The 14462-nt window shown below is 54.4% G+C and overlaps 1 protein-coding gene across 1 annotated transcript in view; it reads left to right on the top strand.

Annotated features, from left to right (window-relative positions):
* The window catches only part of CDH22 (cadherin 22), a 66991-nt gene extending 65702 nt beyond the window's left edge, over nucleotides 1-1289 (top strand). The window contains exon 11 of the mRNA XM_045883884.2: nucleotides 20-1289. Within this exon, the coding sequence (XP_045739840.2) occupies nucleotides 20-588 (569 nt within the window). The 3' untranslated portion in view covers nucleotides 589-1289. The remainder of the gene's footprint in view (nucleotides 1-19) is intronic.
* Nucleotides 1290-14462: the final 13173 nt, after the last annotated feature.

Below are 14462 nucleotides of genomic sequence, written 5' to 3'. Positions count from 1 at the left end.
CCTTCTGTCTCCCCCGCAGTGCTGGTGCTGCTGATCCTCACCCTCAGGCGCCACCACAAGAGCCACCTGAGCTCCGACGAGGACGAGGACATGCGGGACAACGTCATCAAATACAACGACGAGGGCGGCGGCGAGCAGGACACCGAGGCCTACGACATGTCGGCGCTGCGGAGCCTTTACGACTTCGGCGGCGAGCTCAAGGGCGGCGACGGGGGCGGCGGCGGCGGCGGGGGCCCGAGCGGGAGCGGGGGCGCGGGCAGCCCCCCGCAGGCCCGCCTGCCCTCAGAGCGCCACTCGCTCCCGCAGGGGCCACCGAGCCCCGAGCCGGACTTCTCGGTGTTCAGGGACTTCATCAGCCGCAAGGTGGCGCTGGCGGACGGGGACCTGTCAGTGCCGCCCTACGACGCCTTCCAGACCTACGCCTTCGAGGGCGCGGACTCGCCGGCCGCCTCGCTCAGCTCGCTGCACAGCGGTTCTTCGGGCTCCGAGCAGGACTTCGCCTATCTCAGCGGCTGGGGCCCGCGCTTCCGGCCCCTGGCCGCGCTCTACGCGGGCCACCGCGCGGACGACGAGGCCCAGGCCTCCTAGCCTACCGCCCGCCCCGCCCCCCCCCCCCCGCCCTGCCGTCGGGGCGCGCCTCCCGGCCCACCCAGGGCCCGACGGGGCCCCAGGACGAAGCATTTCCCCGGCTCAGCCCCTTCCCCAGCCCTCCCACCCTCCGAGGGCGGCCGGACAGGAGGGGGACTTGTAGGGGGATGGACTCCCCGACGCACCTCCCCACGCCCCGCCCCGGGGTGGGGTGATGCGTGGTGCAGCTTTCGCCCAGACGTGCCGGAATTACCAGCAACGTCATTAAAACTGCAATGGGACCTGGCACTGCGTGGCTCTCGGGATAGAGGGGGAGATGGAGCGGCGTTGCTGTGTGAAGGGGCGGGTTACCCACTCCCAGCTGGGGGACGACCTCTGGAGGGAGGGTGCTGCTGAGGTGTCCCCCCTCCCAGGTCTCCCCCATCGGAGTTAAGAGAGAAGGAAGGCTGTTCATTTACTAAGCGCCTACTGTGTGCTGGGACACTATACAGAGACCATCTTAGTCGTCACGGAAACCATGAGGTGGGGCCCTGCAGGCAGCAGATGGAGAAGGCCACCCAGAGAAGTGGCTGTGGCCCGTCCAAGGACACCGAGCCAGAACGGTGGAGCCTCTGATACTGACTTCCCAGCTGCCTGGCCTTGGGCAAGTTACCTCACTTCTCTGGGCCTCACTTCCCTCGTGTGTCACATGAGGCTCATAACAGAACCTACCTCGAAGAGTTGTGAGGACAAAAAGCGGTCATGTGTCACGTGGTTAGGACAGAGCCTGGCACATAGTAGGTGTTCAATAAATGTTAGCCTTTGATACTATGGTTATTTTTGTCATTATCAGAAGCCCGCCGGCCGGGCTCTCTCCCTCACCCAGTCGCTCTCCCCTTCTCCCAACATCTCCAACAGAGAAGGAAATGGCCCCAATTGTCAGCTCTGTTCCTGCCCAGAGTAGGAGATAGGGCCATTCCCAGTGACTGTGGAGCCTTCTGGAGTCTCAGGGGGGACTGGGAGAGGACCCCTGGCAGGGCTGCCAAGAGAGGACAAGCTGGGCAGCTCTGGGACTGGGGTGACGTGGGAGGGTTGACAGCAGATGGAGGGGCCGGAAGCCACTGGGCATGATGGGGACCTTATCTGTTTGGTCTGGGAGCCCATCAGTCTCCCCATCCATGGACCCTCCCCAAGCTAAGAACTTCAGGGTTAAGTTGTCTTCAAGAGCCTCCAGCTCTAAAACCCTTTGATGACAAGATATAAATCAGTGGTCCTCCCAGCCCACCCCCAAGTGAGTCATTCATTCCACATTGAGCAGCTGTGAATTCCCGCTCCTGCTAGCTGGGCAGCCTTCATCAAGGTCCTCAACTGCTGAAGCCTCAGTTTGCTCATCTGTAAAATGGGGCTAATGATACTCCCTCCCTTAAAGGGTTGTTAAGAGGCTTCAAGGAGATAATGCATGTTAAGCTCTGATCCCAGTGCCTTCCTGACGCATTGAAAATGCTTAATGGATGCTCATTAGCTTTATTTTTATTTATTTACTTATTTATTTTTACTCTCCCAGGGATCATTCATTGATTCCCTCCACATTTGCCAAGGTCCACTGTGACAGATCCAGAGATGGTCATTATGCCCGAGTGCCTTACCTGTATTATTTCATCTAAATTAGATACTGTCAGCCCCACTTCACAGGTGAGGAAACTGAAGCCCAGAAGGTAGTAACGCACCCAGCGTTAACACAGATCGGAAGTACTTCCTGCCTTCCAGCAGCTCAAGGCCCCAGAGGGCTGGGCGTGATGGGCAGAAGCAGCCAATAATAATGCACTTGATAAGAGCTGTAGCAGAACTAACAGAACAAGGTCCTGAAAACACTGAAGAAAGACTGAATAATTTATGGAGGGCTTCCCAGAGGAGGTGACTCCAGCTGCATCTTGAAGAATGAGATGTATGAGATGACCAAGCAAGCAAGAGCATTCCATGCAGAGAGAAAAGCATCTGCAAAGGCAGGGGGAGGGGAGAGGCCAGAAGCCTGTGGTGGCTTTAGGGACCGTGTGTGGTCCCAGGGGCTGGATCACTGGGTGGAGCAATGGTGAGATGTGAGGCAGGGAAGGCTGGTTGGAGGCAGGTGGAGAAAGAACTCGAAGGCCAAGCCAAGGAACTGGATGCTTTGCTGCACTTGAGCACGTGTCCTGATGGCAGGTATACGGGCCGAGCAAGGTAGTTCCAAATGGGGTGACATTAGGACCCTCATCCCGTGTAGGACGCTTCGTCCATGTTCCTGTATCTATTGCTTCTACAAGTGGGCATGGTAACTCGGGGACCCTTGGGGAGACATGTGGTCCCCTCTTTCATTGCATATGCTCAGTTGTCACATACAGAATCCCAGTGACATTTCTCAGATTGGTTTTTGCTCTCTTCATTGTAGAGGGGAAACTGAGATCCAGAGGAGTAAAGTGACTGGCTCAAGGTCACCCAGCTGGTCTAGGACAGAGCTGGGACAACACAGGACCCCTAATTCCAAGTCTCTGTTCTTTCCACATATGCCGGTCACCTTGACAGATTCTGCCCCTGCAGAGAAGGAGGGTACAGTCAGTTTACCTGTCCAGAGGGACGTACAAAGTGGAGTCACAAGCATCCTTGAACATCTTCCAAATCGCTCACATGGGGAGTGACCTTCCCAAGGTCACACAGAGTTAAGATCCTGCCAGAAATAAAGAATATTATTCATCTAGATTCACCTTCTGAGCCTCTGGCTCTATACCATTTACCAGCTGTGTGACTTTGGACATGTTATTTACCTTCTCTGTGCTTCTGTTTTCTTATCCATAAAGTGCACATACTCGGAACATCTACTCCATAAGGTGCTCGTGAGGATAAAATGCAGTAATGACCGCTGATACCTGATACTTACGGAGCATCTCCCATGTGCCAGGCACTGCTGCAAGCATATCACGTGAACGAACTCATCTAATCCCGCAACCACCCGAGAAGTACCCTCATTTTATGGGTGAGGAACTGAGGCACAAAAAGGTTGAGTCCCTTGCCCGAGATCAAATAGCTGATAAAGAGAGATGCCAGGATTGCACCGAGGTGCTCTGGCGCGCGGCACCTCCCACATGAGCAGCACACGCAGTGGGGGGCACACGGGAAGCACCGGGCACGTGGCCCGGGCGCATCTGATGTTGCTGTCTGTGCCCCGGAGAGCTTGTTCTCCGCTCGCTGCTGCGTTGTCCGGCCTGTGCGAGTCCTCAGCCTCCTCATGATTTCTTCTCGTTCTGGAGTGGGCCGTGGAGGGAAAGGCCATGCTCCCTCAGTCCCCTCTGCTTCCACCTCCTGTGTCCCCACAGGGCCCTGAGCCAGCCCAAGAGTGAAATCCAGGGAGTCCAGCCCCTGTACTGGGCTCCACCGGGTGTCCACGAACGCCAAGGATGGCAAGCATTTTGTGAGCAACTGTTCTGAGGGTCTGGGGTCACAGAGAAGGGTCTTGTAGTGGAGTACACAGCCTTTGGCCATCTGTCTCTTTCGTTCCCACCAAATGCCCCCAGGAGCTTCAAATCCTCTCCCTGTGCCGAGCAGAGAGCACGGCCCCCCCAGACTCTCCCAGCTCCGGGCTCTAACTGGCCACACCCAACTCTATCAAGGCGCTCAGAAAGCAATGAGCCTTCCATTTACCATGTCTGCCCTCTTTTCAAAGCCTCAGGGAAAATGAAAAGAATTCCCCTTTACTGTCATTGTCTCTGTCACTGTCATCACGGGATAAAGGAGGATTCAGGGTCATGAGCAAGAATTGGCCTACAATTGGCCAGAAATTTGAGAACAGGGGGTATTAATGACAGCGACAATGCGGATGGTAATGGTGACCGCACACTTCCCTAGCCCTTGCTGCATGCCAGGCACTGTTCTAAGCCCTGCATGTAATCATCACCAGCACAGGTAAAACCCATGGAGGGTGGACTCTATGTTTACTCTGTTTAGCTCTTTACATAAGTTGCATTGTTCAATTTTAAGCAGGTACACGATTCTCCCTATTTTACAGGTGAGGGATCCAGGGCTCACAGACGAGGAGAGGCTTGCTCGAGGGCACGGAGCTTGTAAGGGTGGGCCATTCCACACACACACACGCCAGGAGTCCACACAGGACCAGGACGACTCAGGTTCTGGGCAGAGTTTGGGGCGGAGGGGGTGTGGGGAGAGGAGCGGCTGGGGAGAGGGGAGGCCCGGCAGACAGATGGCCAAGCTGGGGAGCAAGGTGGCGGTGGGGCTGCCGTGCACGCCCAGGTCCGCGTCTCCGGCGTGTACCGCTGTGCATGTGTCTGCATGTGGCTGTGGGCACGCGCCGGGGAAGGGGGAGGCCGGCGCCGAGCACCCAGGTCAAGAACTAACCTCCCACCTCCTGATTCAGGCAGCCGAGAGAGCCAGCTGCTGTCAGAGGGGCCGGCTAAGCGCCCGCATCCGTCAGCCAGCCGTCAGCACGGCCCACCCCTGGGTCACGAATCAGCGGCTCCACTTACCTCCTGCCAGCAAGCGCTCTCGGGGCCAGCTCTGTCCCTGGCCGCGGAGCCTTTGGAAAATGTAACCCTGTCAGCCCTCACTCTGAGGGCAGAGGGTTTACGCTTCAGTGTGTGCACATGGGCGCCCGAGCACGTGGGTGTCTGCACATGTGGACCCTCAGACGTGCTCCCACCCGGGTGCACAGTGCGGACCCATGCCTGCTCACAGCCATGCACACAGAGCACATCTGCAGCTCTGCACGTGTGCTCACGTGCCCGCGCACTCCACGGGGGCTGCAGGCCAGCTCTCACGGGTGCACTCACATTGGTACACAAAGCATACACGTACCTTCCATAGGTGTGTTCTCTTACATGCGTGTGCATGTGTGTCCGCTGATACGCTTCCAATGTCCCATGCAAGCATGCACTCGTACACATTCATGACGCTCCCATGCGGTTACCCGGTACGTATATGTGTCTCCCCTCAGTTGGGCTTGTGCGCACGAACTCCTAGCCCCAGGCACACATTCATACTGCCATTTGCACATTTGCATGCTTGCATGGGAAAGCATGTGTAGCCTCAGGAGCAGTCAGTTACAAACTCTAAATTCCAGGGCATAATGCCTACAGACCTGTTTGAACACGTGAGCACTTGAGTCTGTGAGTACAAAATAAACACGATCACTCACAAACATCTAAACAACAAGGCATCCTCCAACAAGCGTACAGAACTACACGAAGCAGGGGCGCCTGGGTGGCTCAGTCGGTTAAGCATCCAACTCTTGGTATCAGCTCAGGTCATGATCTCATGGTCATGGGATCGAGCCCCACATCAGGCTCTGCGTGGAGCATGGGACCTTCTTGGAATTCTCTCTCTCTTTCTCTCCCTCTGCCCCTCCCCTCTCTCTTTCTCTCTCTCTCTCTCAAAAAAAAAGAAAAAGAAAAGCAAAACAACGATATATACCCCCCCACATCTGCCTGCCTACATGTGTGTACCTCCACTTCCGGACTGCAGTCCGCAGTCACCTAAGCATCTCTAGCCACGTGTACCTTCAGGCGGGCCCAGCATGGTTCACACACAGCCACGCCACATGAGCCTGGCTCCACACACACGCACGCACACACACAAAACTGTGCCTCTGAAGCCCATCTCCCACGCGTGCATGGGGTCAGAACCCTGGCACGCGGGTGCACACAGCCCCCCTAGGGTGCAGCCTGCCCTGGTCCCAGATTGTCAGGTGTGCTGGGGACAGCAGGAATAGTGCCCACACACAGAAATCGCCACTCATGCAGAATTGCATCTGCCGCAAACTTCTCATCTGCTGTGCAAATGATGATTAAATGTTATTGTGCAAGAGAAACCGGCAAGGAGGGATTCATTAGCTTTATTGTCAGGAAGGACTCCGTGGGCTCCAGCGCCCAACTCCAAGGCTGGCTTAACCCCCTGTGTGCTGGGGGCCGCCATGCTCACAAAGAACGAAAGCCCAGGAGATGAATCCCAGCTCTGGGCCCACGTGAGCCAGCCGGGGTGTAGAGAGCACTGGGGAAAGAGTCGTGAGTCCAGGTGGCCACTCCAACCTCGTCGCTTGGACTTACTTCGTTCATCAAATAATCTCTCACCCCATGTCACAGGAACATGGAAACACGGGGGCCATGGTCCCTCCTGAATTCACAGGGCTTCTTGGATGGAGAATTGCTTCCCGGCCAATGGAACAACTTAAGCAAGGACTGGAAGGCTTGGAAACACAGTAGCTGTGCAGGGCTTGTTCAGGAAACACTGGGCTGGGCAGGGCAGGTGGAGGGCAGATTGTGAGGGGCCCAGAAAAACCCTTCCCAAGAGCTTAGGCCTTTTCAGGAGAACAGTGGAGAACCACGAAAGGGACTTAGGGCTGACAGATAAAATACAGGGTGCCCAGTTTAATGTGGATTTCAGATAAATACCAAATAATTATTTTAGCATTAATATGTTCTAAATATTGCACAGGACATACTTAAACTAAAACAGTCATTGTTTATCTGAAATTCACATTGAACTGGGACTCTTGTATTTTTATTTGCCATATCTGGCAAATCTATATATGGATTAGCATCTTAGACAGATCCCCCTGGCTGCTGTGTCCAAGGTAGATTGGAGGGTGAGAGAAGAGAGAGGGAGACCTGTGAAGAGGTGAGGAGGTCACAGTCTCACTTTCCTCTTTAATCAAAGAACCCCCCATTTTCAGCTGGGCACATGGCCACTATCACAAGGACCACATTTCCTGGCCTCCATCACAGTGATGTATTGTGTGGACTGACTTGCAGCCAATACAATCCAAGTAGAATTGTCACATGGCACTTCTGGGACATCTCCTCCAAAGACTGTTGACCAATGCTTTTTGCCTTTTTTTCCTGCTTATCCTCCTTTCTGCTGGGTGAATAGAGCTGAGATGGCTGGAGCTCAAGCAGCTACCTTGGGCCATGAGGACAAAGGCTGTACCCTATGGATGGCCAAACAATGAACTAGAAGGAGACTTAGTTCCTTTCAACTTCATGGGGCCACAACACTAGCCCTGAACTGCCCCCACCCATACCTGGATTCCATGAGAGAGAAATAAATTTCCAATCATTGGGGGGCGCCTGGGTGGCTCAGATGGTTAAGCGTCGGCCTTCAGCTCAGGTCATGATGCCGGGGTCCTGGGATCGAGCCCCACATCGGGCTCCCTGCTCGGCAAGAAGCTTGCTTCTCCCCCTCCCACTCCCCCTGCTTGTGTTCCCTCTCTCGCTGTGTCTCTCTCTGTCAAATAAATAAATAAAATCTTTAAAAAAAAAAAAAAATTCCAGTCGTTGGAGTCACTGTTATTTTGTTTTTCTGTCCCGAGCAGCCAAGTGTAATCCTAGCAGGTACAAGTAACTGACACAGGAATCTCAGCGAGAGATATTGAGGCCTAATCTGGGCCAGCAACAGTGGATTCGAGAAATATTTAAGAGGAAGACCCATCAGGAGTAGGGTGGGTGTATAGAGATGGGAGTAGAGAAGGTCCAAGGTCAAAGGATATAGAAGGTATCCAGGCTTGAGGGATAAGGACAGTGGAGCTCGTAATGGGCCAGGGAACTCAGGAGAAGCCTATGATCCAGGATCTTGGGAAGTCAGTGTGGTTTGGGTATGTTGATTTTGAGGGGCCTACAGGCCATGTGTACTAGATGTGGAAATTCAGGGCTGGAGCTCAGGAAAGAGGAGGGGCTCACGAGCTTTGCTGGTCACCCTCATCTACAGGATAGCTAGAGTCCTAAGAACAAGGGAGGCCTGAGCAGAATGCAGAGTCATGGGATCAGAGGGTCCAGGTGAACTCTGAGAAAGCATCAGGTGTGGGTGGAAGGAGAAGAGCCATTTTGACCTCAGTTTCTCCAACTGTAAAATGGGGGCAGGGGAGAAGGGTAACCTAACTGACCCCTAAAGTCCCTTCCCAATCTAACATTCGAGAATCCTAAGGTGTGATCTTAGACCATTTATTTCCCCTCCCTGTGATCAGGTTCTCCTTTGGAAAATGGGGCTAAAAATAGTACCTACCTCACAGGGTTGTTTGGAGGACAAAGTGACCCACACTCGTGCCCAGCTCAGCCCCGGGATAGAGTAAGAGCAAAACAAACGACAGCTATCAGGACATGGACGAGAGGCTTCATGTGGGTGAGTGAGCAGTGGGGTTGAGTCCTCTTCCCACTCCAAGCCCTGAAAGAGGCCGCAAGCCTGGAATCCTTCAGAGACCTCTCTCTAGTGGGCACCTGCTATATGTAGAACACAGAGCCAGGTGGGGCAGAGGGAAAAAAATGGGGAGAAGATGTGCTCACCCCCTGGAAAGGTGAAAAAGCCCAGCCTTGCCAGGAGAGGTTGGAAGAAGCTAAGATCCCAGGACAGGAGAGGGGTTGGGAGAGGGGCAGAGGTAGGGTTATCTAACCCAGAAGAAGGGCCGATAAACTGAGGCTTTGGGGCCGAGGGCTCCGAGCTGGATCCCGCTGGGCAGAACGAAGATGTGCTGGCCAGCTGAGGACCACAGAGGAACCTGTGAAATGGGTCTTCTGGGAGCAGAAGAGGCCAGAAGGAGAAGCGCTTTTAACCTTACAGGTCCCCCGCCTCCGCTTGGTAGGGCAGCTGCAACAAAGCACCAGAAGCTGAGTAGTCTAAACAAGCGGGCTTTATTATTCCACAGTCCTGGAGGCAGGAAGACTGAAATGGTTCCTTTGGAGGGCTGGGAGGAAAGGTCTGTGAGAGTCAGGCCTCTCTCCCGCCTTCCCTCTGCGTGCTGCCTTCTCCCGTGTCTCTTCATACTGTCTTCCCTCTCTGTATCTGTCTCTCGTCCAGACTTCCCCTTCTGAGGACACCAGTCACATCAGATGAGGGCACCTCCCAACCCCAGTGTGACCTCATCTTGGCCAATCACATCTTCAATGACCCTATTTCCATACAAGGTCACATTCTGAAGTACGGCCGGTTAGGACGGCAACATGTGAATTTTAGGGGGACATCCCCCATCCCAGGCTCAGCAGCAGCCGTCACCACAGACCCCTCGCTGGGCTCCCTTACCGGGGCTGTGTGTGTCCTCCGCCCTCCGGTGCAGGCTTGTGCAATCTGAGGGAGGAGGCCTCGGGAGCCTGACGCCAGTTGGGATGTGGTAGGGATGGGGTAGAATTTCCTCTCGTGTTCTTCCTTCATACCCGTCGATTCACTCAGACACACACACGCACACACATACACACAATTAACCGCAGACACACACTCACACACATACACACACACACACACAGACTCTCCATTCAGAGAAAACCTCAGAGCCCCACTCATGTACACAAAGGCACACAAAGACACTCACACGGAACCCGCGCACACAAAGACACACGTAGACTCTTACACATCTTATTCTCATGCAGCTGCTCAGAGCCGTGGAGACACGCACACCCCCAGACACACAGCCGCGTGCTAGCACACCCACATGGGCACAATGACAGTCGTGTTGAGATGGATGCGCAGAGACACATCTCTGACCTCACGATCACACACGACACAGATCTGCTCCTGTGCATTCTCATCAGCTTATACACCCACGCGCAAAGACACAAAACACAAGGACACAGGCATTCACGGGCACACACACACAGAGGCTGTCTGCATACACAGGACTTTTTAACCCCGTTGTGGCTGGCAGATCCTGGCATGCACACAGCATCCCTGTGGTCTCACCGCTCACCACTCACTCCCTAGTAATTGGAGGCAATTTAATCCCCATCCCGCCCCGCCAATCACAGGCTCCGCAGAGCGGACAGCCGTCAGAACGCCCCACCACGAGGGCAGCAGAGCAGAGGGCCCCCGCCCCACTCCAGTTTCCCCATCTACCTCTGTAGTCAAAAGGGGATTTGCAAACCTAGACACACACACACACGCACTGAACTCCTGAGACTAGAGACACACGTACACACAATCACATAAACACAGAAACACGCACAATTGCACGCGCACACACAACCACACGTGGAGGCACAGGAAGAGAGTGTTCACGACACGGAAAAGGCCCCCTGAGATAGATGGGGTCTGTATCTACCCGGATATACGCAGTTTCGTGTTTAGTTAGGGAGACTATGTGTACATCTTTCCAGGAGTTCTACTTATGTGTTTGAACACACGGGCAGATGGACAGTGACCCCTCAAGATGGGGGACACACAGATCTCGGCCTGTCCTCAGGAACATGCTCCCAGGGTAGCTGAGGTGTAACACCGACACGCGATGACAACGAAGCGGTGTTCGGGCAGGGAAACACGGGAGCAGGGGTACACACACATGCGCACAAAACACACAGGACACCTCGCCGGCCCTCTGCATGTCCCCACAGAGACCCACGGTCCCTGCCAGCGGAGCCCAGATATGGCCCCGTTTCCTCACCCCCCAGGGTGATTTCCCAGGAGAGGGGGAGCCAAGCCCACCCACCCCCACCCCCACGGCCCCCCCCACCCGGCCATCAACCTGCTGTTTGTCACTCCATCCTGGCCGGTGCGCTGACATTCAAAGCCCAGCACTGAGATGATCACATTTAGCTGTAATGTACCGCAGATTGCACTGACATTTGGAAAATATCCCACCTTGGGACCCATTCGACTTCAAACTTTTTTCCTGGAAAAGGAGAGAAATGGCAGAGAGGGGGCAGTGAGGGCCTGCAATGTTCTGAAAAGGAGCTGCTTCCCAGCCCAGACCCCAGGAGCTGAGCCTCTCAGCCTCTCCTCCCAAAGACCCAGGGGCACTGGCTGTCCCATCAGCATCTACCTGGGGACAGGGGGATGGGGAGGAGGAATGGGGGTCCGCAAGACAGAGACACAGTTCCAGACCACACAGTAGGTCTTCACGGATGGTCCACGGGGGTCTGTCCATCAGGTCTGGGGCCTGGGGTTAGCTGTCTGCTATCAGTCGAGCACCTACTAAGTGCCGGGCTTCGTGCTAAACATGTTACATACATGACCTCATTTGGGATCAGAAAACCTTATGAGGTGGGAACTGCTATCGTCCCCTTTAAATAATGAGGGACCTAAAGCTCAGCCAGGAAAGGCTGGAGCCGATATCTGAACTCCGGTCTGTCTGACTCCATACCTGCCCTTTTTCTGCCCGCACAGGGTGAAGACATCAGGCGTGCAGCGGAGTCGGGCAGATGTTGAATCCTACCCTGGAGCCTTTCCCCTTTTCCTCCTTCCAGTCTTCTCGGCTGCCTCTCTCTGGCTCCCTTATTCTCCTCTCACCTCCCCTCCTCTCCACCTCTGTGAGCAAAACCAGTGTCCCCAGCATGAGGCACAGTCTGGGAAGGCTTCCTGGAAGGGAGGGGGAGGATGAGGGCCTGAGCTGCGCCTGGAAACTCGGGTGTTCATGGGTAGGACTGACGTCTGCAGAACTGATGTGAGAGCCTCACAGAAAAGCCACTGGAAACAGAATGGTTGGACCCTTCTTATGTGACAGCTGCAGAGCAGGGCTTGAATGACGGAGACTTGCCTGGGGTGGGCCGGGCCTCTCTGAGGTTATGCCCAGATAGGGGGTCTGGGCAATAGGGCTGTCCAGGTAAACGAATGGCAGCCAGAGATGTGCCTACCTTTTCCCTAAAGAGGAGCCCACAGAGGACCCCGCTTAACTGAACCGGGTAGTAATGGTGGAAATGCACACAGCGTGGTGGAAAAAAGATATTTCAAAGGCAGAGTGAAAAATGACATGGTCCCAGGTAGCCCAAAAAGAATAGAAGAGGCGGGACAATTGTCTGTTTCTCTGATGAGCTGATTAATCTCCTTAAATAACTTACAGTCTAACTTCCCAAAAGGCAAAAGAAAGTTAGGTTAATCTACTCTAAATGATTCCTGAGCTTCTCGGGGGTGGTAATCAATACGCACACTCTCTCTTTGTAAGTAATTCTCAGTAATTGCAAGAAAGAGGGTTTTTCTGTGGAAAATGACATTCTAGCCACAGAGAGAATCCCAGGCAAGGGGATCAATTGGCTTCCAGCTGGGGAGCCAGCCCTGCCAGTGGGAGGACGCGGAGGGATGACCACCATCACATCACATGGTGGACCACAGTGTCGTCCCAAGGTCTGTCTTCCTGCAGAAGCTGTCATTGACTGGGGAAAGGGAGACCAAATGCGGAAGGTGAACTGAGATCTGCAGCAGAAGCAAAGACTGATCCCTTACAGTGCCCATCGCTAATGTCATCAAGAGCACCACTAATGCTCAGCACCAGGGCCCACCCCTTATACGATAAGAGCACCATCAATGGCCATTACCAATGTCCTTGGGAGCACAACAATGCCTAGCACCAATCCCCTGAGGACACTGTCAGTGACTTTGGGGCACCACCAAGGTTCACCAGTGCCCTTGCAGACCCATCATCTATATTTTCAGGAGTACCCATCAGTGTCCATCTCCAAAGCCCTGGGTAGGCATCCTCACTGATGCCCCCAAGCATAGGGACTGTGTCCTTGGTAGTCATCTCTGTATCTCCATTAGCCACAGTGCCTGGCACATAATAGGAACTCAATAAATATCCTTTGAATAGATGAATAAGTGAGTGAATGGGAAGGACAGGAACTTTTTCTTTGTCCTGTTGGCCACCCTACTACCTTATCCTCAGAAACTTACCCAGTGCCTAGCCAAGGAGAATGCTCCATAACTGCCTGTTGGTTGGACAAGCTGGTGGATGGACGGATGGTGGATGACTGGTGAATGGATGGTGGGTGGATGGGTGGATGGAGGATGGAATGTGGATGGATGGATGGATGGTGGATGGTAGATGGATGGTGAGTGGGTGGATGGTAGTGGATAGATGGATGGATGGGTGGATAGTGGGTGGATGGATGGAAGGAAGGAAAGATTGGATGGATGGATGAATGGATGGATGGATGGATGGATGGAAGAAAGGATGACCTTTGGAGCAAAGTCAGTGCCATCTGTAATTCCAAGCAATCAGCCCCCGAGACCAGAGTTCAATATGAAGTAATCCTGAAACAGAAGACAAACCCGCCTACTGCCCCACCCCTGTGGTTCTGGGCCCCCATGTGAGTCTGATGGCTTCACCTGATTCTCTCCTTTGCAGTGGGGATGGGAATGGGGATGGAGATGGGGAGAGGCAGGGAGGGCCTCTCACCTCCCCATCCTACTTTCCCTGCTCCCACTCTCCAATTCGAATACCATTTTCTAGAATGTCCCCAGGTACTGGAGGGAAAGCTCATTACCTGTGATCTGCCCATAAAAACGTCAGTAGCTGCCTGCAGGCTGGGGAGCCAGTTGCCATCAACTCTGGCTGGTAGCGGGGTGGGCAGGTAGGCTGAGGCGGGGGTACACAAGCTCTCGTCATCAGCCCAGCCTCTCTGCAGATGCCAGCTTTGTGCAGATCCAGCCATGACCCCTGGCAGAGCTGACGGCCCAGTACCTCCCAGAGGGCCACCCCGGGATGGGGAAGGCTCAGTCCACCTACCATGTATTCCACACCCACTGCATGCCACCCACTCCCCAGCACCACCTAATCCAGACCCTCAGGGCAACCCTAGGAGTCAGGCCCCATCACTAAGGAGCCCACTTCACAGTTGAGGAAACGGGCTCAGAGAGGTGAAGGAAATTGCCTAAAGTCACACAGCAAGGATGTGGCAGAGTCAGCACTGGAACCCAAATTGATCTGATTCCAGAGCCTGGCTCCTGTGGATGGTGGTTGGCAGCCCCTGAAGCCAGGTCACCCAATGCCACCAAAGTCATTGCCACACAGCAGCTTGGGATGAGAGCACTCTCATTGCAGATGGGGTTGACCACATGGCAACAGAGAACAATCTTTCTCTTTCTCTCTCTCTCTCTCTCTCTCTCTCTCTCTCTCAGCAACATCTAACCTCTGATCTCTGTCAGTCACCTGGCTGTCTCCAAGA

Source organism: Mirounga angustirostris, unplaced genomic scaffold (assembly GCF_029215605.1).
Source record: "Mirounga angustirostris isolate CCGP_5_RB_7025 unplaced genomic scaffold, mMirAng1.0.hap1 SCAF_10, whole genome shotgun sequence".
Classification (NCBI taxonomy): Eukaryota; Metazoa; Chordata; class Mammalia; order Carnivora; family Phocidae; genus Mirounga; species Mirounga angustirostris.
Note: the sequence above shows the minus strand (reverse complement) of the source record. Positions and strands in the feature narration are given on the sequence as shown.